At 39.9% G+C, this 22,474-nt stretch overlaps 2 protein-coding genes across 2 annotated transcripts; one reads left to right on the forward strand and one right to left on the reverse strand.

Annotated features, from left to right (window-relative positions):
* Positions 1-2,081: 2,081 nt before the first annotated feature.
* Positions 2,082-3,103, forward strand: LOC128718276 (uncharacterized). The gene is made up of 3 exons (XM_053811922.1): positions 2,082-2,247; positions 2,302-3,002; positions 3,044-3,103. The coding sequence occupies exons 1-3, from the start codon at positions 2,082-2,084 to the stop codon at positions 3,101-3,103; spliced, it is 927 nt and encodes a 308-aa protein (XP_053667897.1).
* Positions 3,104-8,131: 5,028 nt separating this feature from the next.
* On the reverse strand, positions 8,132-13,229 carry LOC128718277 (uncharacterized). The gene is given in 6 exon segments (XM_053811924.1): positions 8,132-8,167; positions 10,639-11,714; positions 11,791-12,098; positions 12,175-12,265; positions 12,268-12,549; positions 13,145-13,229. Coding segments are annotated over 6 exon segments (1,878 nt in total).
* Positions 13,230-22,474: the final 9,245 nt, after the last annotated feature.

Raw genomic sequence — 22,474 nt, forward strand, 5'->3', positions numbered from 1 at the left:
ATATACACGCTTTTTCCTCAGCTATGCTATCTTATTGCATTTTGAACATACTAGCAATGGGGTAGATCATCCCAAAAGTTAGAAAGCTTAACCTTTAAGCCTGTATCTGTCAAATAATCCAGGTACCGGGCTGTATCATTCTGTACAGAGTCGTAAAGGGATAATTTTTGTGAAACTAAAATTTGAGAAAAATCGATTTAAGTTTAGTAATTTGATTTTAATTTCAATGTATTTGAAATAATATACAAGTCTGATTATTAAAATAATCTTTTGTTAGTTGTTTTCGTTAAAAAAAAATGTTTACTTTTTTCGCACACGGGAAAAATGGCCCAACCTGGCTCAGACCAGCTAGCAAAATTCTTTGTTTTGACATTTGTCGAGTTTGGGTTTTGGGTACTTGGGTACTTTCATTGAGAAACCAATCTAATCCTTCTTTCCTAGGCTTAACTTGGCTTGCCATTTGTATGGCGTGCTGTAAGCGGATAAGCCTGGAAACGTCAAAACGCATACAAAAAAACTGGCTTAGATCGTGATCTACAATCACCTCCTGTTATGATTTCATGAAAGGAAAGAAAACGAACATGGTACGTCACCATACACCTAAAGGCTTCATGACAACAAATAAAAAACATTGGTTCAAATAATACCGAACATACACACATATACACACTTTTTCCTCAGCTATGCTATTATGCCGCAATTCGAACATACTGGGAGTAATAATTTACTCTCGATATACGATTTGTCTGCGTGGTCATGCGAGCGCAAGAAGATAACGGTACTCATGCGCATACCGCACAAAGAAGGTCAAGATGGATCATGGAGTTAGTTTTCGCAGATGTTAACAAATCGCATATCGAGAGTAAACTATTACTGCTAGTATGTTCGAATTGCGGCATAATAGCATAGCTGAGGAAAAAGCGTGTATATGTGTGTATGTTCGGTATTATTTGAACCAATGTTTTTGTTGTTGTCATGAAGCCTTTAGGTGTATGGTGACGTACCATGTTCGTTTTCTTTTCTTTCATGAAATCATAACAGGAGGTGATTGTGGGTGAGGGGCATCGACAGGAGCATGTTGGCGTATCTTTCATTGGCACAGAAGAAATAGTAATTTTTAACATGTTTTTATATTTTGTGTAGATAACTTGATAACTTGAACAAAAAATTGATTGATTTAAAAAGGACGAACTCACCGTACTGCTGGAAAGCGTAATGTTTACAAAAGCCTGTAGCTTTTCATGTAGCGCTACAAGCCTATGAACCAATTTGCGCCATCTTGCTAGCAATGCAAAGTCCGATTAAAAAAATCATCCGTCTGAGGTTAGGGAGTAAAAAGTTATGTTCATCGCTTGTGAGCGCTATTTGGAGGAATTTTTTTTTGCAAGCAGGAGCGAAATAGCTGTTAGAGCGAGCACTGCTATGTGGCGTTCAGAGTAGGAGAACTCCTGGAGAGCACCAACCCGGAACAGTGGCGCTGGGTGCCAACCAAACTAAACGTGGCCGACGATGGCACAAAATGGACGAGTGCGCCGGACCTCTCAGCACAGGGGCGATGGTTTCATGCTCCACCTTTTCTTTGGGAGTCGGAAGATTCCTGGCCCACCAAAGATGCCGTAATTAGAGACACGCCGGAGGAGCTTAGGACGAAGTTACAACACCATCGAGTGATAGAACCGCTCATTCGGCTCGAGCGGTTTTCTAAGTGGAAACGAGCGCTACGGACGGTGGCATTTGTGATCCGGTTTATTGAGAACATTCGTCGGCAAAGAAGAAAAGATCCTAAGTTAACAGGACCGCTGTTGCAGAACGAATTGGCGGAGGCCGATCGTGCGCTCATCAAGAATATACAGCAGGGGAAGTTCCGCAGTGAGATCGATAAACTTCAAGACCAGAAACGTAGAAGACATCCGTGAAAAAAGGGGATCGAGAAATGCAGCAGCCTTTATAAATTATCCCCTATTCTGGATGACCACGGGGTATTAAGAGTGGGGGGACGGCTAACGGAATGCGTAAGCATCGACGAAACATCACGCAACCCGATTATCCTTCCCCGAGATGACTACGGCACGCACCTTATCATGCAACAGTATCACGAGAGATACAAATACGGGAACCACAGCACTGTGCTAGGAGCGCTGAGAGCAACCTACTACATTCCAAAGCTACTGGGAGAATACCGGCGGATAAGGAAGAAATGCCAAAAATGCAAAGTGGACAACGCGCTACCGGAAACGCCTCTAATAGGTAATTTACCGCTAAAACGGGTCGCAGTGGGCTAGTCTGTTTTTTCATTCACAGGGATCGACTACTTCGGACCGTTTCTAGTAGCTGTAGGACGTAGAGTAGAGAAGCGGTGGGGAGCAATATTTACCTGCCTCACCACTAGAGCGGTCCACTTGGAAGTAGCGGCATCCCTGAACACCGCCTCATGCATCTTGGCGATACGGCGGTTCATCGCGAGACGAGGGACGCCTCACGACATGATTAGCGACCGAGGCACTAACTTTGCCGGAGCCTCGCGCGAGCTGGATGAAGCGCTACAGGAACTTGACCACGACGCGTTGATGAAAGAGTTTTGCGGACCGCGATTGAAGTGGACCTTCAACCCACCAGGGGCACCACACTTCGGCGGCTGCTGGGAACGCATGGTGCGCTCCGTGAAGAAGATCCTGAACCAGTGTGTGTTCCCTAGACGCCCTACGGATGAAATACTAATGTCAGCCTTTACCGAAATCGAGTTCATTTTGAACTCTCGACCGCTCACATACGTACCATTAGAAGATGAACTGGCTGAACCCATAACACCGAACCTTCTACTACTTGGAAGTTCGGATGGAAGCAAACCACCGGCTAAGTTTTGCGACAATCCTGTTGCAATAAAATCCGCCTGGAGGATGGCGCAACATGCCGCGGATCTATTTTGGAAGCGGTGGGTAGCTGAGTACTTAGCTACTCTTACGCGTCGAACCAAGTGGTTCCGACCTGTACGGCCCCTTAAAGTAGGAGACATAGTGGTCATTGTCGATAATAACCTTCCCAGGAACTGCTGGCCGAAAGGACGCGTAGTGGCGACAATAGTAGCGAAGGACGGTCAGGTTAGGCAGATAACGGTTGAAACGGCGAACGGCACGTATTGTAGGCCTGCACATAAGATAGCTCGATTAGACGTCGAAGGTGAGGAGAACTTACCGTAAATATTTGTGTAAAAATCGTTGCGAATCGAATCGTATTTAAACGGTAAATCGAGATTACCATGCGGATGCTAAATAGAACGAGAAGCAGTTAATAACAACAACACGCGGTGTCACTTGACAGATGACGAAAGGAAGTTGCACTTAGCGTAGGAGAGGTTGTATCACTTGCAGTGTATACCACTTCATAGACAGATATGGAACTGACAGGTGAAACAGAAGTAATGCAGCAGTCGTAGTAATCGAATAACAAACTACTGTGCAATACTTGGAGGGACAATGTTGGGAACACTACAACAGTGGGAGAAATGTTCCCACGACCTGTCAGGTAGCTAGGGAAAAAGATTAGCAACACATCAAAAAGAAAGAAGAAACATTATAAAACCGATCGCAGGATGCGCCTGCGACCTCTTTGAAAAACGACACGTGAAGAATAAAGATCAATTTTTTGGCACACGTAATATCCGTGTCCGGCAAAAAAAGTCTTATCCTCTGCAAATCAGTTGGAAAACCAGCAGTTTTCCAACAGTCACGGTTTTATTGCTTGTTCAGCCATTAATTCTACAAACAAAATAATAATCTAACTACCTTTTTTGGATCAATCGAACGGTACGTATTCCTCGTCATAAAAAATGTATTCATAGTGTATTTAATCGTTTTCGTCAGATATGGAACATATCAATATTGAAATGTTGATCAGTTTGGTGCAGAAGCGGAAGATGTTGTGGTGCCCAACGGATCCGTGCTACAGCAACAAACCCATTGTGGAGAAATCATGATAGCAGGTAGTGGGAGTTTTAAAATCGAATGGTAAGTAAATTTCAATATTTCTTCATAGGTTTTTTTTTACTCAAGGAAGTCACATAAAATAGGGACCTGAATCTCCTGAATGAGTGACTTTACTCGCACCGGCATCGTAAAACAATGTGAATCACGTGGATTGTCTACGACTGGCACCAAAGAGGAACTGGCCAAGAGCATTGTTGAGCACGACGCCAAAGAGGAAGCAAACGAGACAGTTTTTGAGGACACGGAAAGCGATGATAAAATCAAGATGACGATCATGAAAGCGGAACAGTGCGTGGAAATGAGAGACGATAAGCGCGTATACTCGTTTCGTGATGTTGAAGAAGCAATAGATGCGTATGGGGACGATGTAAAGAAGGACGTGAAATTATGGATTCGCGAGTTCGAGGGCATTAGCGAAAATGGTGAAGTGGACAGATGATCAGAAATTCGTCATATGTCGAAAAAAACTAACGGGGACCGCACGCAGTTTTATTCAAACGCAGTGTGGAATAACGTCTTATACCACGTTGCGCGATGCGCTGATTCGGGAATTTGGAAAGATAGTGCGTGCAAGTGACGTGCACAGAGAGTTAGCGGCCAGACGAAAGAAGGAAAAGGAAACAATGCTAGAATATACATACGCAATGCAGCGAATCGCTCAGGTCGTGAAGTTGGACGAAGTGAGTCTGTGTGAGTATATTGCGGACGGAGCGACCGCAGACGCAAGGGAACGCGCGTCATTATACGAAGCAAAAGATCTCGACACGTTGAAAAGCAAGCTGGATTACATGGAAAGAGCCAACAAAAAGGCAGACGATAGGAAGAAACTATCGAATAAGTCTTATAGAGCAACAGAGAAACATCATTGTTTCAATTGTGGTAGTATCGAACACAAGCTGGCCGAGTGTCCAACCAAGGACAAAGGACCGAAATGCTTCCAATGTGGTATTGTGGGGCATCGGGCGTCTGAGTGTAAGGACAAAAGAAATACGGAGAAGAGAGGTCTGAAATGTTTCGTGTACGACACGTTCGGACACTTAGCGAAAGAGTGTGTGAAGCGAAATGTAAAGAGCGAAAACTCGAACGTTAATCTAGAAGGCGCGCAAAAAGATAGCACTATTGTTATCGCTATCGAGAATATCGACAATAAAGCTGTGGTTCCAAAACCTTAACTATAGAATTCTATGCTTTGTTCGACAGCGGTTGTCTTCCAAATATACTATCGGTTCAGGCGTATCTAAGAATTGGGTCTCCAAAACTCTCGCCAACCACGATGGTTCTTACCGGCTTCGGGGGAAAGACAACAAAAGCATATGGAACAGCGATCGTCAACATGACGATCGATGGTGTTGGGTGTGAGGGTCTAACGTTTCATGTCGTCCCAGATCAGACCATGCCATATGAAGCAATTTTGGGAAGAGCGTCGCTAGAACATTTCGGTGCTATAGTGACCACAGAAGGCGTGAAGATAGTACCAAAAGAAGAAAACAGTGTAATGGCAATTGGTTCCACGGAAGGTGATATCGATGTACCACCTCGCTATTACAATACCGTGAAAAGTCTAATCGATGAATATGAACCAGTAAAGGAGGTAACCAGTGTAGTAGAAATGAAGATTATTGTGGAGGATGATACTCCGATCCGTACGACTCCTCGCCGGTTCGCTCCAAAAGAAAAAAAAGTGATAGAAAACACTCTGTGTGAGTGGTGGAAGGGAAACATCATACAAGAAAGTGATAGTGACTATGCAAGTCCAGTCGTTCTGGCTCGCAAGAAAGATGGTTCTATGAGAGTTTGTGTGGACTACCGCGAATTAAATCGAAAAGTTAGAAAGGATTGTTTCCCAATGCGCAACATGGAAGATCAGATCGACCAACTTCAAGCGGCGAAGGTGTTTACAACGCTGGATCTGAAAAACTCGTTTTTTCACGTGCCGATCGAACAGTCGAGTCGGAAGTATACCGCGTTTGTAACACACACGGGTCAGCACGAGTTCCTGAGGGCACCGTTTGGTTTTTGTAACAGTCCAGCTGTTTTCGGTAGGTTCATAGCGAACGCGTTCCAGGAACTAATCAAGGGTAATAGAATAATGGTGTATGTGGATGATGTGATCATCGCTAGTAGTGACGCAAAGGAAAACATAGAAACGTTGAAGGATTTGCTGAGTGTAGCAAAACGCAGCGGAATTGTATTTAATTGGACGAAATCACAATTCCTGAAAAGTGAAGTGGAATATTTAGGTTATGTGATTCAAAACGGTGTTTATCGCATAGCACCTAGCAAAATAAAATCGGTTAATTTCTTTCCGATACCTAAAAATGCGAAAGAACTTCAACGATTCTTAGGATTGACCGGTTACTTTCGTAAATTCATTGAAAGATATGCGTTGATCTCGAAACCACTAACGGATCTACTGCGTAAGAACGTTGATTATGAATTCCGTGAAAAACATCGTGAATGTTTTGAACAATTGAAGAAATATTTGGTTTCAAGTCCGGTGTTGAGCATTTACAATCAGAATGCAGAAACAGAAGTTCATACGGATGCGTGTAAAGAAGGCTTCGGGGCTATGTTACTGCAAAAGGGTGATGATGGTCAACTTCACCCCGTATGCTACATGAGCCAGCAAATGTCGAGTGCGGAAAAGAACTATAGCGCTTATCATTTGGAAGTGTTAGCAGTGATGCGAGCAGTACAAAAGTTTCGGGTATATTTACTCGGAATTACGTTCAAAATCGTGACTGATTGTTCGGCGTTCCAACACACATTCAAGGCGAAGGAACTGTCGGCACGCGTTTCCCGATGGGCGTTTGATACTGGAGGAATACGAGTACACCATAGTGCATCGGCCAGGTACGGCAATGAGACACGTCGATGCATTAAGCAGAGCGCCGGTGATGGTAGTGACCAGTGACCCGCTCATCGAGATGATGATTACCGCTCAGCAGTGAGATGACCGCATTCGAGCTATCCGTGAATTGGTGAAGACGCAATCGTATGACGACTATTGTATGAACGGGGAATTATTGATGAAATTTGTTAACGGACGAGAGGTGGTCGTGGTACCTACCGATATGCAGGGCGAAATAATCAGAAAAGTTCATGAGAATGGTCATTTCGGTGTAAGAAAATTAGAGGATGTTATTAGTCAGAACTATTACATCTCAAACCTAACTGAGAAAATCAAGAAAAAAGTAGAATGTTGTGTAACTTGTTTGTTAGCAGAACGAAAACGAGGCAAGCGTGATGGATTATTAAATCCAATAGCAAAAGGAGACGTACCTTTCGATACCTACCATGTTGATCATGTTGGACCAATAGAGGCAACAAATAAACTATACAAATATTTATTTGTTGTGGTCGACGCATTTGCTAAGTATGTTTGAATCTATCCAACGAAGACTACAGCAGCTCAAGAGGTGATTCAGCGTCTAAGAAATCAGAGTGAGTTCTTCGGGAATCCAAGGAGAATAGTTAGTGACAAGGGAAGTGCTTTCACTTCTAATAGTTTCAAGCAATACTGCCAAGATGAAAATATTGAACATGTCGAGATTGCAACGGGTATCCCGCGTGGGAACGGGCAGGTAGAGAGAACGAATCAAGTAATTTTGACAATGTTAACGAAGATTAGTGTGAATGACCCTCGGAAGTGGTATAAGCATATCGGCACTGTACAAAAATGGATCAACGGTAACATGTATCAAAGCACAAAAATAACGCCATTTGAGGCAATGTTTGGAGTCAAAATGCGAAACACACATGATTTACAAATATCAGAGCTAATGGAAGAAATTCGTTTGGCACGGTTTAATGAAGAACGTAATGCTATTAGAGCAGAAGCAAGAGCATGCATTGAGAAGGCTCAGGTAGAACAAAAAAGGTCGTATGATTTGAGAGCAAGAAAGGCACGTAAATATCGAAACGGAGATATTGTACTAATACAAAGAACACAGTTCAACCCAGGGCAAAAATGTGCCACCAAGTTTATAGGTCCATATAAAGTTCTAGAAAGTATGTCAAATGATCGTTATAGGGTAGAGAAAATAACAGGTGAAGGGCCCAATATAACAACTACTGCGGCTGGTCACATGAAAATCTATCAGTTAGACAACGAGGAAGAGTGAGTTCTTTCGGGACGAAAGTGGCAGTCAGGAGAAGCCGTGTGGTGTGAGTGTCGAGGCGGACTAAAAGAGAAAGAGAAATTGTGAAATCTATAAAAAGAGAGGATAGCGGTTCGAAGAGGGAGTCGCTTACAGGAGCTTGGCAAATAAAATGGCAAAACAGATCCGCTCTGTGTGATCCCGATCGTGGTGTTCTACTCATTACTTTACATATCAATCTTCCCAAATTGCATTTGTGAGTGATTGTTGACAGCTGATTGATGACACATCCCGAAATCATATTTCACGGGCGGTACTCACCGGCTCTCAGAGCTACAATCACACACACGCACACATTTCCAAAATGACCGAAAACTTAAAGGGGGGTAATACAGCAGTACTTCTAAAGGGGGGTATGGCAGTTGAATAAGCCTACATAACAATGCAAAAAATAATATTCCTACCCCCCAGATTTGTTGTGTTTTTTCTGTCTTGCAAGGCGGTTATTGGATGTATGGTATTGTCTTTTTTTTCTGACACATTCGTACCCCTCGCCCCATATTGTTGTGCAATTGTTTTTCTGTCAATTATTCTTTCCTTATCTCGCATGCTCGAGCTATTGTCATGATTTTCAGTCTGTGAATCTGTGTGTGTGTATCTCTCTCAAAGTGGAAGTTATTCTCTTTCAATTCAAAGTGCGTCCATTTTGTCTGTTGGCTGTGTACTTCTCCTAGAATACTGTAAGGAAATTTTTGAGATTAAATCTTTTACTGTTCTATATATTATGCATACTTACGAGAGCCTTGCTCCATTCCGGGTATGTTGCAGTCCACACATTCACACGCACGGTTACGGTGATCCGATTCCTTTGGTGTTACTAAATCCCACAAAAGCCAGCACAGGATCATAGATTATCGTCACCTACGTCTACGCACTTTTACGCATTGGTAAGCAGAAATATACCTTGTAGACGAAAGTAAACTGCATGCAAATTTTGTATGTATTATTTTAGTGAAATGGAAAGAATCAACCACGACCATGGCTATGCGACACCAGAGGACATTACATCGCATCAAACAGTTGGATCACCTCCACCGATCTCCGGTGGTTTTGTTGATTTATTCGCTTCATCGTCGGTATCCGTTTTGACGCCAGTCCCTCATGTATCCTCTACTGCTGCAATAGTGCCTGGCCCGTCCTGCACGGCTTCAATAGTGCCCGATGTACCTTCTACTACTGCAATAATTCCTGGTCCTTCCTACACGGCTGCAATGGTGTCCGACGTACCCTCTACTTCTTCAATAGTACCTGGCCCGTCCTGCACGGCTTCAATAGTGACCGATGTTCCTTCTACTACTGCAATAATTCCTGGTCCTTCCTACACGGCTGCAATGGTGTCCGACGTACCCTCTACTTCTTCAATAGTACCTGGCCCGTCCTGCATGGCTTCAATAGTGACCGATCCCTCATCATCCTCAAGTTGTTCGACAGACTGGTGCAGAAGTGAAACTTATGTACAATATTATAGTCCCGAGGGACGGGACAACTCCGCGCTGCAATTCTATTCCAACTGTGGAATGTTTGGAGGAGTGCGACAGATTTAACAATATGCTAGAACATAATTTATACATGGCCGAAACTATCTGTAAAATATTGCATACCATCGATCACGTTAAAGGTGTAGATGAAATATTAAATCTGATATTAGATTTACTGTTTTCAAGAGAATTTCTGGCCCGATGCAGTTGAACAGGGAAGGGATTTCCCAATCCAAAAATTCCGTTTTCCAATTATATCAATATATTAGCGTTGATCAAATTTGCGGGTGGCAACAAATTTACTGATTTAAGTGATACATATGTTAAGGATTTTTTAGTATGTAAGATGCGGCATGGCAAAGGTAGATGTGATATTAAAACGTTGCGAGGAAGTTAGTGTAAGATATTAATTTTAGCTAAATTTAAGCATACTTGTAAATAGTTGGTGTCGGGTATTGGATTTTTTTTTTTCATTTCTGTTTGCATAAAAATTCTTTGTAAATTTAAAAAAATTCTTTCGTAAACAAAAAATAGAAACCGGAAAAACACAGCAATATAGCATTTATGTGTTTTTTTTATTGGATACAATTGATGATAAAGTTCCTCTTTCTCTATTCGTTTATAGCTACATTACAGTGCATAATTTAGCATATACTGTAACCATAATCCAGCTAGCACCACGAGGAGGTTGAGAAAGGAGTTTAAGATACGTATCATGTATCTTAGCATTAGCTAGCCAGCTGAAAAAGAAAGATATTATAAAAGATACTAACAAACAATACATATAAATCGCCTTTTGTCGGAACAGTCTTTTCCCAAGTTACGCGACACTCGAGTTACGCGAATTTCTTTGGCACGCATTATTCGCGTAACTTGGGAACAGACTGTATATCATTCCCTAGCAAATGTCTATTGATGAAGGGTATGTGCTAAAGGGCTAAAATGGAAAGTCAATCCTTCATCTAATGATACAGCCACGAATTTACACTTTACATCGCAAACATTAACCCTAACTACTTCAGACGACAGATCTTCTATGGTTGCTGTATAATTGAAAATTATGTCTGAACTACGGGGATAAGAGAACGCTGCTTTTTTTCTTAAAATTTGATGACCCTCAATAACAAATAATCCTGCTGCTTCGGTTGCCCTACCGTATCGAACTATCCCATTAGTTTTCGTTAGAAACCATCCGTTTCTGTTGCCCTGTCTTAGAATAAAACCTGCCCTAACATGTAATATTGTTTCTTCCTGCTTGGTTTTTATTAACGGGTAATTAATTTTCTCCTTCTCACTAACTATTTCTACTTCCCGGAGTTCCACTAATCTTCCTACTACTTGACTCAAACAACTATGCCCTGTTCGAACTAATCGCTTTATGTGTTGTAGTTTGTTTTCGAAAGGGAACGATGAAATTGTTGGAAGTGGTCCGAAATTTTTAACATCTGCTGCTACATGTAAAAGGTTGTGAACATTACAAGTTAAAAATCTCTTATCATAAATGATACTAAAATCTTCTACAAATTGACTGAGCAGTATTCCCGCGTAATTCCAATATTGTTTGTAATATGTAGTAGAAAGTATTGTTACTGCCATAAAATAAAGTTTGAAATGGTGATATGCGCTGTCACTGATCCTGCCTTTTAGTAAAACTATACTAATATGGAGCAAAAACGTACGGAATTCCGAACCTTTCCAAAACTTTATAAACTTAAGCGATCTAGTTGCTCTTTGAAATTCTACCGGTAGTTTAATCCTAACTAGCAAATTTGAAATCTCTTCTTGCTCATCTTCTGACCATTTTTTGAACGGCTTAAGTGTCCCTAGTGTGTAGCCTAGAAGTAAACTTTTCATTATGCCCAAATATAGCAGATGTAGGTCATCCGCTACTGGTATATCTCTTATTATATCGATACCCTTAATATCCAGCAATGGTGTTGGGCGTTTTTGGTGTCCAATGCTATACGCTCCACTTCGAAATTCGGCGTCGGTACGGTCTTCTGCTGTTCCTTCAAATATCATCCTCCTTTGAAAATGTTTGCCCACAATTTTGCATTTCTGGCAAGCATGATATCCGTTATGGCCTACAACTCCTAAAAAATAATCAACGCATAGTTCAGTACCCTTTCATGTTGCACTGTTTTGAATTATGTAGTATGCACTTCATACCTTTGATTAACGCTCGGGCAGGGGTGTCTGCAATTATTGCTCTAAGTGCAACAGTTATACGTGTTTCTTTTATGATGACTCCTTGGTCAAGGACGTTGTTAAGCTCCGAAGCAAAAGGACGGAGATATTCTTCGGCGTTATCGGGTTTCGTTGTTCCGCAAAATATTCCAATAACCATTATTGGAACATCTGGTACGCCGTTAAGCTGCATTAGACTTGGCCAAAATTGTGTTGTTCCACTATTATGCAACGGAAGACCATCCATTGAAAAATTTAACACCAAGGAATCTGTACTTAGCGGCATGACTCTAAAATGAGAAAAGAAACGTAAGCATTAATAAAAAGGCACACCTTTTGTGCTGCATGCAGTATAGTTTACATTACCGGAAGAATTGTTGTAAAGAAATTTCGATTCCTTGATACCAAAATTGTCCACCGGCTACAGACACTAGTTCTTTTCCTACGCCAACTGGGTCTTCAAAAATGCTCTGGAATCTTTAGGAAGGTAAAAATTAGTGGTTTTGCGTAAGGTTTGTAATAAATCATTTAAAGCAATGTGTGGAATTTTATGCTTCAGAGCCCATATTCGCAATTCAGTTACAAACACTTGATTTTTTTGGGCTCTGTCGTCATCACTATACTCATCCTGATCTTCGTCATAGCTTTCGTCTAATATAAGGCGTTGTATATCTTCGGAGAGGTCCATCGGTGATTCTTCTATCGGGAGGATGCCCAAAGTAGGTTGAGCATTGGATTGACCTGTTTCATACAAGTGGCAAACAACAAATAGTATAAAACGAAATCAATTAGTAAACAACCACATTAATGTTCAAACTGAATGAAAATTATGATTTTCATATCTTTACGAATAAATATATGGAACTTCACTTAATGGTAAACGATAACACTTCACTTTTCAGCTCAAGTTACCATCCACGGTATGTACTACCAACCGTTTACAAACAGCAATCATGCAGAATGCTATATCACAGCAAAACACAATCAGCAGTATGTTACATAGATCAAATTCTATTTCTACAATCGATTAATATAAACTAACCGATATCAACATTACAGATGACATCACACATCAACAATGAAGCAATGTGGATTATCGTTTAACACTTACAACAATTGTTGTAGGAAGAAGTATTCATTAGAATTGGTAAACATTCGTACTGTACAACACATTAAACACTAGAAATACAGCACCATTCTTAACGATACGTTAAGGACAGCTTTGTTCCTGCTGCAAAACGTTACACTTCTTTCGAACTTACACACATTTAACTTGCACAATTCACTGCTACATAATTCACAAAACGTAAACTACACTAAAATTAACTAAACTTACCTTGTATCTCCCAGTTCATTGTTGTTCCAGAGCTATTTTCTTTCTTCCATTCCTTTTCCATTTCCGTCCATATCACCTTACCCATTCTGTATTTCAGTTGGCTGGTCTTTGCTCGTTTGGCTTTATCCATGCTCAAATCATTTGTTTCCGAAATAAAACAAATGTGTTATTAATCCAATTTTAATAAAGTAAATAGCCTATCCGTCTAGCGTAAACACAATCGATATGCTTTTCTTTCGCCTATCTGGAGTGTTGTTTGCAGTACGCCGACGGAGACAACATTTGACTTTTATTGTGAGTAATTCGTAGAATAACGTTATATGTTTCGCTCTTGTTTTGCTCGCTCCTCATGTCAAATTCAAATACGGCTGACGTTCCTTTCCTCCACCTCTTCCGACATCGTACCCATTGTCCTACAATTTGCCAATTTGACATTCGCGGCTAGCGAGTTTGCTATCTCTTTCCCACATTTCCTTCAAGAGTCACTCACGATTGCAGATAGGGTTGTTTGATATTTTCGCAAGGCAACGTGCGAGCAGCTGCCATGCCGTCAAGTTCCATACTAAGGCATGCGGCAAAGCTGTGACCAGTCCCTAATTCATGTGCGAGTCGCAGACATTTATTAGTGCTGGTTGTTGGGTCGAATATGTCAGTTTCAGCCTGTCTTGTCCCCTTTTCTAATGCCACCACTTTTTGTTAACAGAATTTAGGTCGCAGCTGTTAGCCGAGTCGGTTCTGGTGCTGGTGTTCTGGTTTGTTAGATCCGAAAAAGAGAACCACTAAGGAAAAAAAAGCGAACGCGCTACTACAGCATTTTTCATAAACCGTAAGGATAAGATAAGATTTTAAGATTAGGAATCAATACACCACTTTGGTAATAATATATGAGTTTTAATACTTCTATTATGGTATAAGGTATTGAGAAACGTACAGTTTTTTAAAGATGTTAGATAGGAATAAGGATTATATAGATATTAGAGCATAAAACGTTGCACGTTGCACGTTTATTGTTAGTAGTAGTAGTAGTACAATAGTAGTTTGAAATTGATAATGAAATCCGAATCCTAATTAATTTCTACTAAAACTATTGGATAATTTCACTATTTTTCATAAACAAATTTTTTAATTCATCCCTAATTCGGTATGCCCTTCTGGTTGCATTATTATTACGCCTATTGCGTCGACTGATTTCTTGAGGTGTAGTTGTTGAATTACTTCTACCAGTATTACCTCTTAAGTCTATACATATATTATGCAATAAGCAAATTGTTTTAATTATAACATCTAAATTCTTGGGCTCCATTTGCAATTCAGATTTTAAACACCTCCACTTACAAACTGTTGCATGTCCAAAAGTGCATTCAACAATTTTTCAAATACTATTATGAAACCTGTTATATAATTCCTCCGCTTCGCCACTGTTGGCAGGATATGGTCTCATTAAATATTCTTTAAGTGGATATCCTTGATCTCCGAGTAACACATATGGCATATGCATGGAGCATCCTTCGATTGGTCTAGATGGGGGCAGTCGTAAAACATTATTTTCAATATTTCGAAATGTGTTGCTGTTCGTGTTTATGTGTTTACGCCGTTATCGCTTCGTCTACCATAATCTCCTATATCTACGGTAATGTATTTCCCTTTATCGTCGACAATCGCTTGAAGATGGACCGAAAAAAAACTTTTTATAATTGAAAAATTGAGACCCAGATCGGTTTGGACATTTGACTCGAACATGTTTCGAATCTATGACGCCTACAACATTCGGAAAACCAAACTGCCGTTCAAATTCTTGCGATACGATCAAAAGATGGTCGGATGATGGAAAAGGCATATGCAATGGTTGCAATGTCGTCCACATAGCTTCACAAGTGTTGTATATGATGAATCCTACATTTTGGTTTAATATTTTGAAGCTTTGGGCCAGCTCAGTAGATAAGAATCTAAATTTAAAGAAAACCATAAAAATATTAATTATTGTTTCAGCCCATTTAGTTAAAACTAAGAAGCAAAGCCTGCGCTCTTAGTACGGCAGAGAGTTGCGCAAGCTAAATATGCCAAATGGATCAGCTGCCCCTGTCGTGGCGACACTTCGAATTATTACATTTGCTGAAGGATGTGAGGAAGTGTGTTTGCGATGTGTTGAGGAAGGTAATTTAGATACATATATTGATATATACAATCGCACGTATTTGTACATATTTATCTTTGTTCCATTTCGCATTTAGAATATCTCGATTACCCCAACCGGTACATGGAACAAGAAGAAGAGTCCAGTGATTCCGAAACGAGTTTCGTTGATGGTAATAGTAATTAATTAAATGTTATTCATTTTCATTGACCTCTAGACCTTATATTGCTTATTTTCCAGCACCTCGCACAATGACGCAATCGACCGCTTCTGAACTGGAGGACACCGTGTCACGCAGTAGCCGTAAAAAAAGGACTGCTGATTTAGTTCAAGAAGTGTTGGAAGTCGAGAAACGGAAGCTAGCCCACTTTTCAAACGTGATAGAACCGATGGAAGATCCTTTTTTCGCTGTTCTGGCGAAAGATGTTGCCAAATTTCCTTTCGCCAGACAGCTGCAAATTAAGGCTGAGATGTTGGCGCTTTTACAGTCGCATGCTGAACAGTGGGAGGCAGAGCAGTAGAGCGAGGCTTAGAGGGAAAGTAAGTGGCATGAAATTAGTTTATCATAGATTAGGATGCATGTACATAGTTTAACTTAGATAATCATGTAAATAGTGTAGCATAGCATTCATGAATTCCAGTAAACTGCACACTGTTTTATACACGTCCTTGTTCTTTTTTCACGTAGGAATGGCCAGGTCGCATCAACTTTTTTAACAACACAGCCAGATAGCCCTAGTCTGGCGATAGAGGAAACGGTCCAGATGGAATTTTATTCCAATCCTGTCCTGTGGGACCAGTGCTATCCTGATGCTGATGCAGAATGATGTATCTGATGGAACTAGGCATGCGTGTACGCATTCGCACAAGTTCTTAGCGTACGCGAAACCGTACAATTCGATTCTATATTTCTAGTACGATTGGCAAGCGTACAGTTCATGGCATTGAAAGAGCTGTCGCACGCGTACAGTTCATGACATTGAACGAACTGGACCGTACTCAATACTTTTGAGGAAACGTTTTCCTATGCCTTTGTGAATCAAAAAGATGGGATTGACAAATATCAGCAAAATCGATCTACGACGAGAGAAGGAACATTATAAAATATTAATAATTCTTCTCACCTTAACGTCAGCATCAATCCATGCTCTGGACTTATGTTGGACCGTGGCAGGCGTGAGCGAATTGCTTCCAATATATAATAAAAAGTTTCCTTCGACATCTTCATGTATCCGTGAAACATTCTCGGCTGCCTCAACAGGTGCTCAAAGAGGACGCTGAATTCTCCGCTTGCCGGACGGTCCTCCCATAGTTGGTTTCTCTTTGCCCTTCCATCCAATAAAGCTACCAACGAAGAAAGCACCGCTGGAAACAAGTTCTCCGATGTGTATCATTCTTTATGCACAAATGAATATGAATGAATATTAATGAAAATAAATCCACTCCAAATGTAGGTACAACTTAAACGCTCTTTTTATTCGTGTTTGTATGTTTGGCATTCTTCGGCTAGTTTGACTTTCCATCTCACTTTGACAGTTAGTCGTATACGACAACTCCTAGAGCACCCGTAAAACACCCGTGTCGTTGTCGTTGGTCGTATACGACAAATCCCACAGCAGGCCCTAAGCGTGCTTTTGAATGGATTGAAAAGTGACCTGCTAGAAAATGTTGTTTTAATACGAAATCGATCGCAAATTTTATTGATTTTTTTTTACATTATAGCACCTAATATTATGTTCAATTATTGTTACCTTTAATTGTACTGGATATTACAAAGATGAAATCATCACAAAAACGGCGCAAATTGAAGGTACATTTTGTTAATACAATGTTCGCCCCAGGAACTTTTCAATCCGCCGATTATTTCGATTCGATTCGATTTCGATGACAAATGACAGATTGATTTGTGACAAGCCGAATCAAAACATGTTGACGCCTACTCAAGCCGGTTCTTTGCTGAGAAATTGAAAGCAGTAAAAATATAAGAATAAATTAGTTAAATGTTTGATTTGTTGATTTAACATGATAATAACTTAGCTTGATTGATCGAGGAATTCCCACATGTTTATGGAGTATTATTTCAAACCAATAGTACGACAAATGTTGGTAAGGTTTCTGTTGTAAAAAAAATAATGAAAACGAATTTTATTGATTGGTTAACAAATGTTGTTGTACGATTACTCGTCTTGCTCAATATTTTTGACTAAATTTGTACGGATTTCTTCGAGCGACGAGTACATATCACGGTGGTAAGTATTTGGCTATGAAAAGACACGAAAAGTTGTATTATTGATGTGTCCATTTCTCTTTGGTAGAAAAAATACCTTACCGAAATAGTTAGCCACATGATGGAGAACAACAGCTACCCGCAACAAGATAAAGGCACTGGATGGTTTGCTTATACGAACCCAGAATCGAGGACAGAGTTGTGCAGCGAACCGTTAGGATGCCGCTACCAAAGTCAACCGATTGCTGGACAACCTGTTGAACTAGTTTCCGTCGCCAGGAGTTCATTGCAAACAAAAGCGCTAGAAAAAAAAATAAGCAAATATTTCGTTTGACCAAAATGTTAATAATTTTAACAGATAAAGTGGACCGTGCATCAAACAAGAATAATGACAACAGCAACAACAATAACAACAGCCAAATAATGCTGTGCCCATTTGAAAAAATAGCAACACAGGTGTGCAGTTAATTAACTTTAATCAAAAGTTATCTTCGGCACAGGAATTTCAAACTGCTTACAATTGGCTCGCATTAAATATCAAATCGACATGCTCAAGAGCACGAATGCACGAAGCATTATATATTCTTTTCGATCGACACTTTCTAATGGCCTGTACTTGGGGCGGAACAAGTAAATCAGGGGTAAAAATAGCTTTTCGTCAATTCGGTAATTTGTTGAGGTTATTCCGTGAAATTGCGAGTAACAACAATAATCGTTATAGGCATGAAAGAAGTATCTGCATTTTTTTAAATGAAGTTGAAGCATGCCAGCAACTGTTTGAAATTCAAAAATTTAAGAACCAGTGTCACACAATGCATGCAATGTTACGCATGCAATCCACGCGAAAACCAACCCTAAAAATGTTATAAAGAACAGAATAACAGACTGTTTCAACTAAAGTTCCTTTTAGAACTGATCATAAATAAAAAATATTATTTTTCATGCATCATCTGTTACCATATGTTGTTATTATGTGTAAAAAAATTTGTTTGGGATTTTCATCAATATATATATGTTTCTACTGCTTTTCTGCTTATATATGTTTCTTATTTAATCTTTTGTGTCTTCCTAATCAAGTCAGCTTTAACAATACAATGAGTAAACGTAATAAGTGATGTGACAGTAACAATTTATATTTTATAAATCAAACATGCATAACGTGCGAGAACTACAATTATAAATAAAAAAACAGAACAAGTTAGCGGTACATCACTAAGATTATTATTTCTGTAATCTGTAATCTGTTCTGTAGAAAAAAGTTATTAATCCTTGGAAATACAATCATGGAAACTCTTCAAATAAACATGTATTGTTCTAAGACCACCTGTTACTTTTAATTGAATTCAAGTAATAGATTGTACCCATATATTGTAAGTGTGAAGTAGAGAGAAAAATGCTATTTCTCGTGATACTTCTGTACATTGAGTGAGGTGTGACATAAACGGCTGATGTGGTAAATGAATGGCCACAAGTTTACATTTTATATCTGTTCGCATTATTTCAATGGGAATTGTTGAACTTCTCTCCTTAACTTTATAAATGCATAAATTAGACGAGCTTAGATAGGAATTCACTCCATTCTTAGCTATGGAAACCTGAAACAAATTCCATGTATCAGTAAACTGATGGCCACTAACAATAAGACGATGTGAGGGCGTCACTTGTGCCTTCGAAAATTTTACTATCCTATTGCTTTTTGTTAGGAACCATGGATCTTTGAAATTATCCTGCAATATGAAATTTGAAGCTACCCTGAGAACAGTTCCATTCGCTTTCAGTTGAGGAAATTTGGGCCATCATTCGCATACAGCTCTCAAATGTTAGCTAGTTCAGTAGAGCTAGCTATAACTTGCTCAAGGCATCTTGTACCAGATCTTACCCAGCGTTTGAACAACTGAAGATGATTTTCGAAGCAATAAGAAGAAAAGTCATCAAGTTGTCCGAATCTTTCAACGTCGTCAGCCACATGTTGAAGGTTGTGCACATTGCTCATTACATTCTCCTTTCCATAATGTTTGCTAAAATCTTTAACAAACAGATTGAGCAATTGCTTTGCTTCACGCCAATGTTGCATATGTGCTGAAGATGAAAAACATGTAACGCTGTAATAGTACAACAAAAAATGATTGAACGCTGCATAGCTCATAACATCTTTAAATACGATTAAACTAACGTAATGAAGGAAAAACCGCCATTCGGTTCCTTTCCAAAAATTAACAGTTTTTTAATGTCTCATTTGCCGATGAAACTCTGAAGGAGGCTGTATTTGTAATAAATACTGTGAAACAGCTTTTTCCGAGGGAAACCATCGAGGGAATCCTAAATATTTTGCAGCTAGCAATCCTTGGAGTATTTGTCGCGTAACACCCAAGTCTATCAGATGAAGATGATCAGCAACAATAACATCCTTAAAATCATGTCGAATTGTTTTAAGTCTTCTAAGGGCGATTTAAATGGTTTGTGATGCTTAACACAAACCCTGGCTCTGAAAGATGTATCTGTGCGCGGTGGAGCATTAACTGTATCGTAGGTCATTTTATGTTCTAGGAATTCTCCAACACAAGTACATTTGGTGCAGCCATGCTCTCCGTTATACGAAATCACAGCTTGAATGTAAAAAGAAAAGTTATAAAATAAGTTAACGGAAAAAATAAAAATAAACACCTTTTGCAAATGCCCGTGCTGGGGAGTCGGCGGTAAAAAGATGCACGGCAAGCGAAACCATTTTGTTGCCGAAAAGCAATACGGTTTCTTGGAGATTGTTGATCTCTACCACCAATGGTCGCAAATATGTTTCAACATCTTGTGGCTTCGTTTTCCCATAAAATAAATCAACGAGCATCACAGGTGCTTCAGGCAATTCATTATTTTTGATTAATATTGGCAATATTTTCTGCAGGATTCTATTCTATTATATTTCTGCAGGATTGCTTTTATGTAGCGGTAAGCCATCTATAAATATGTACAGTGATAATTCATACACTGGAGGGTTAACATTCCTAAAATAAAAAGACAATTATATATCTGCATAAGACTTCTGCTACCATACTGACCTAAAATAATTCCTCAGAGCGTTTTCAACACCTTTATACCAGAATTGACCGATTGCTACATTAGCTACTTGGAAACCGATATTGGGGTAGATCACGGTCTAAGCCAGTTTTTTGTATGCGTTTTGACGTTTCCAGGCTTATCCGCTTACAGCTCGCCATACAAATGGCAAGCCAAGTTAAGCCTAGGAAAGAAGGATTAGATTGGTTTCTCAATGAAAGTACCCAAGAACCCAAACTCGACAAATGTCAAAACAAAGAATTTTGCTAGCTGGTCTGAGCCAGGTTAAGCCAAGTTTCCGGTGTACGAAAAAGGTAAACAATTTTTTTTTAACGAAAAGAACTGAAAAAGGATTATTTTGATAATAAGACTTGTACATTATTAATTTCAAATACATTGAAATTAAAATCAAATTACTAAACTTAAATCTATTTTTCTCAAATTTTAGTTTCACAAAAATGATCCCTTGTGTCATTCTTTATGTCAAAATGCTATGTCCTTTACGACTCTGTACAGAATGATACCGCCCGGTACCTGGATTATTTTACAGATACAGGCTTAAAGCTTAAGCTTTCTAACTTTTGGGATGATCTACCCCAGTATTGTATTAGGGTGTGCCGACAGGGCAAGCTAGGATCGGTTGTAATATGTTCAATTAGACTATGAAACTATGACAAAATATGAGAAGAAAATAAGTTTCAAAAAACATAAATTATTTGCCTTAATTTTCTGAACTAATGTCGCATCCCCAACCATAGGCCCGGCGGAGTTATTGATCTTTACTTTCAAATGTGATAGGTGAATCTCGTCGCTAGTTGTTCTTTGCTGCATATAATATATTCCGCAAGATGGAGTACTCAGATGTAATGTTGTGTTTTCAATATTTTATTACGCTTTTTTACGAAAAGCCACGAACAGCTGAGGCATTCCCATTGACAAGTGGTATTATCTTAAGCTTAATTCTTCCTATTGATAAACGCTATGTACCGTAAAAAAACCCGTTTTGGCTAGACACAGCCCGCGTACTGCGGACGTCCACAATTTAAATACCTGGATGTTCAGTTTATGCTTTGCCAACGCATGGAAATTCGTACCTCGTCAACTCGTAAACCTCGTAAGCTATCGCGGAGAGCACACGTGAGTGCTTGGTTGCATAACGCATCCAACAACAAGGTGTGGTACCGCTCCTTAATAGGATCAATACGCATCCGATTCGATGTTCGATTCGAACCAGATACCGCCTTTTGGAATTGTACGCTACCGGAATTGCTGTGCTGCTAACTTCTTGTTATCTGTAAATATTTTTTAATTTGCAAATAAAAAAAGACTTAAGGGAAATGTACACGGTCCGTTGAATTTAATGATAACTGTGAAAATATATACAATTTGCGTTATTGGTGTTATGTTTGACAGTTGAGTACGCAGCGCTGTCATTCGGAGATAAGCGATGCAACCCAGGGTAGTAGAGTTTTGTGAGTTAAACAAAGAGAAACACGTAGATCAACCCGCGTACGATTTTTGCATATTTAGTTAAATAAATCAGTTGAGTTTACAGAACATAACATTGGTGTCAGAAGTGGGATAGCAGGAGATACATCGGTGCCTACGAAAACACGCGATACATCACACTCACATCCCTAACAGTAAAGTGAGGTTAGCGTCACCACGCGCACACATAACCTTTCGTGAAAAGTGAGGTTAGCGTCACCACGCGCACACATAACCTTTCGTGAAAAGTACGCTCTAGCGCTGTTATACGAGAAAACGGTCCACGATGGATACCGAAAACAAGGAGCTGATGGAGGCGCTATCCGGAATGCTCGTCCAGGCACTGAAGGCGTCAATCGGACCTGCGATCGAGCAAGTAAGTGCTGGCCTACGCAGTCCTAGTGCAGATGGCGTAGCTCCACATCCGAAA

This window comes from Anopheles marshallii, chromosome 2 (assembly GCF_943734725.1).
Source record: "Anopheles marshallii chromosome 2, idAnoMarsDA_429_01, whole genome shotgun sequence".
Classification (NCBI taxonomy): Eukaryota; Metazoa; Arthropoda; class Insecta; order Diptera; family Culicidae; genus Anopheles; species Anopheles marshallii.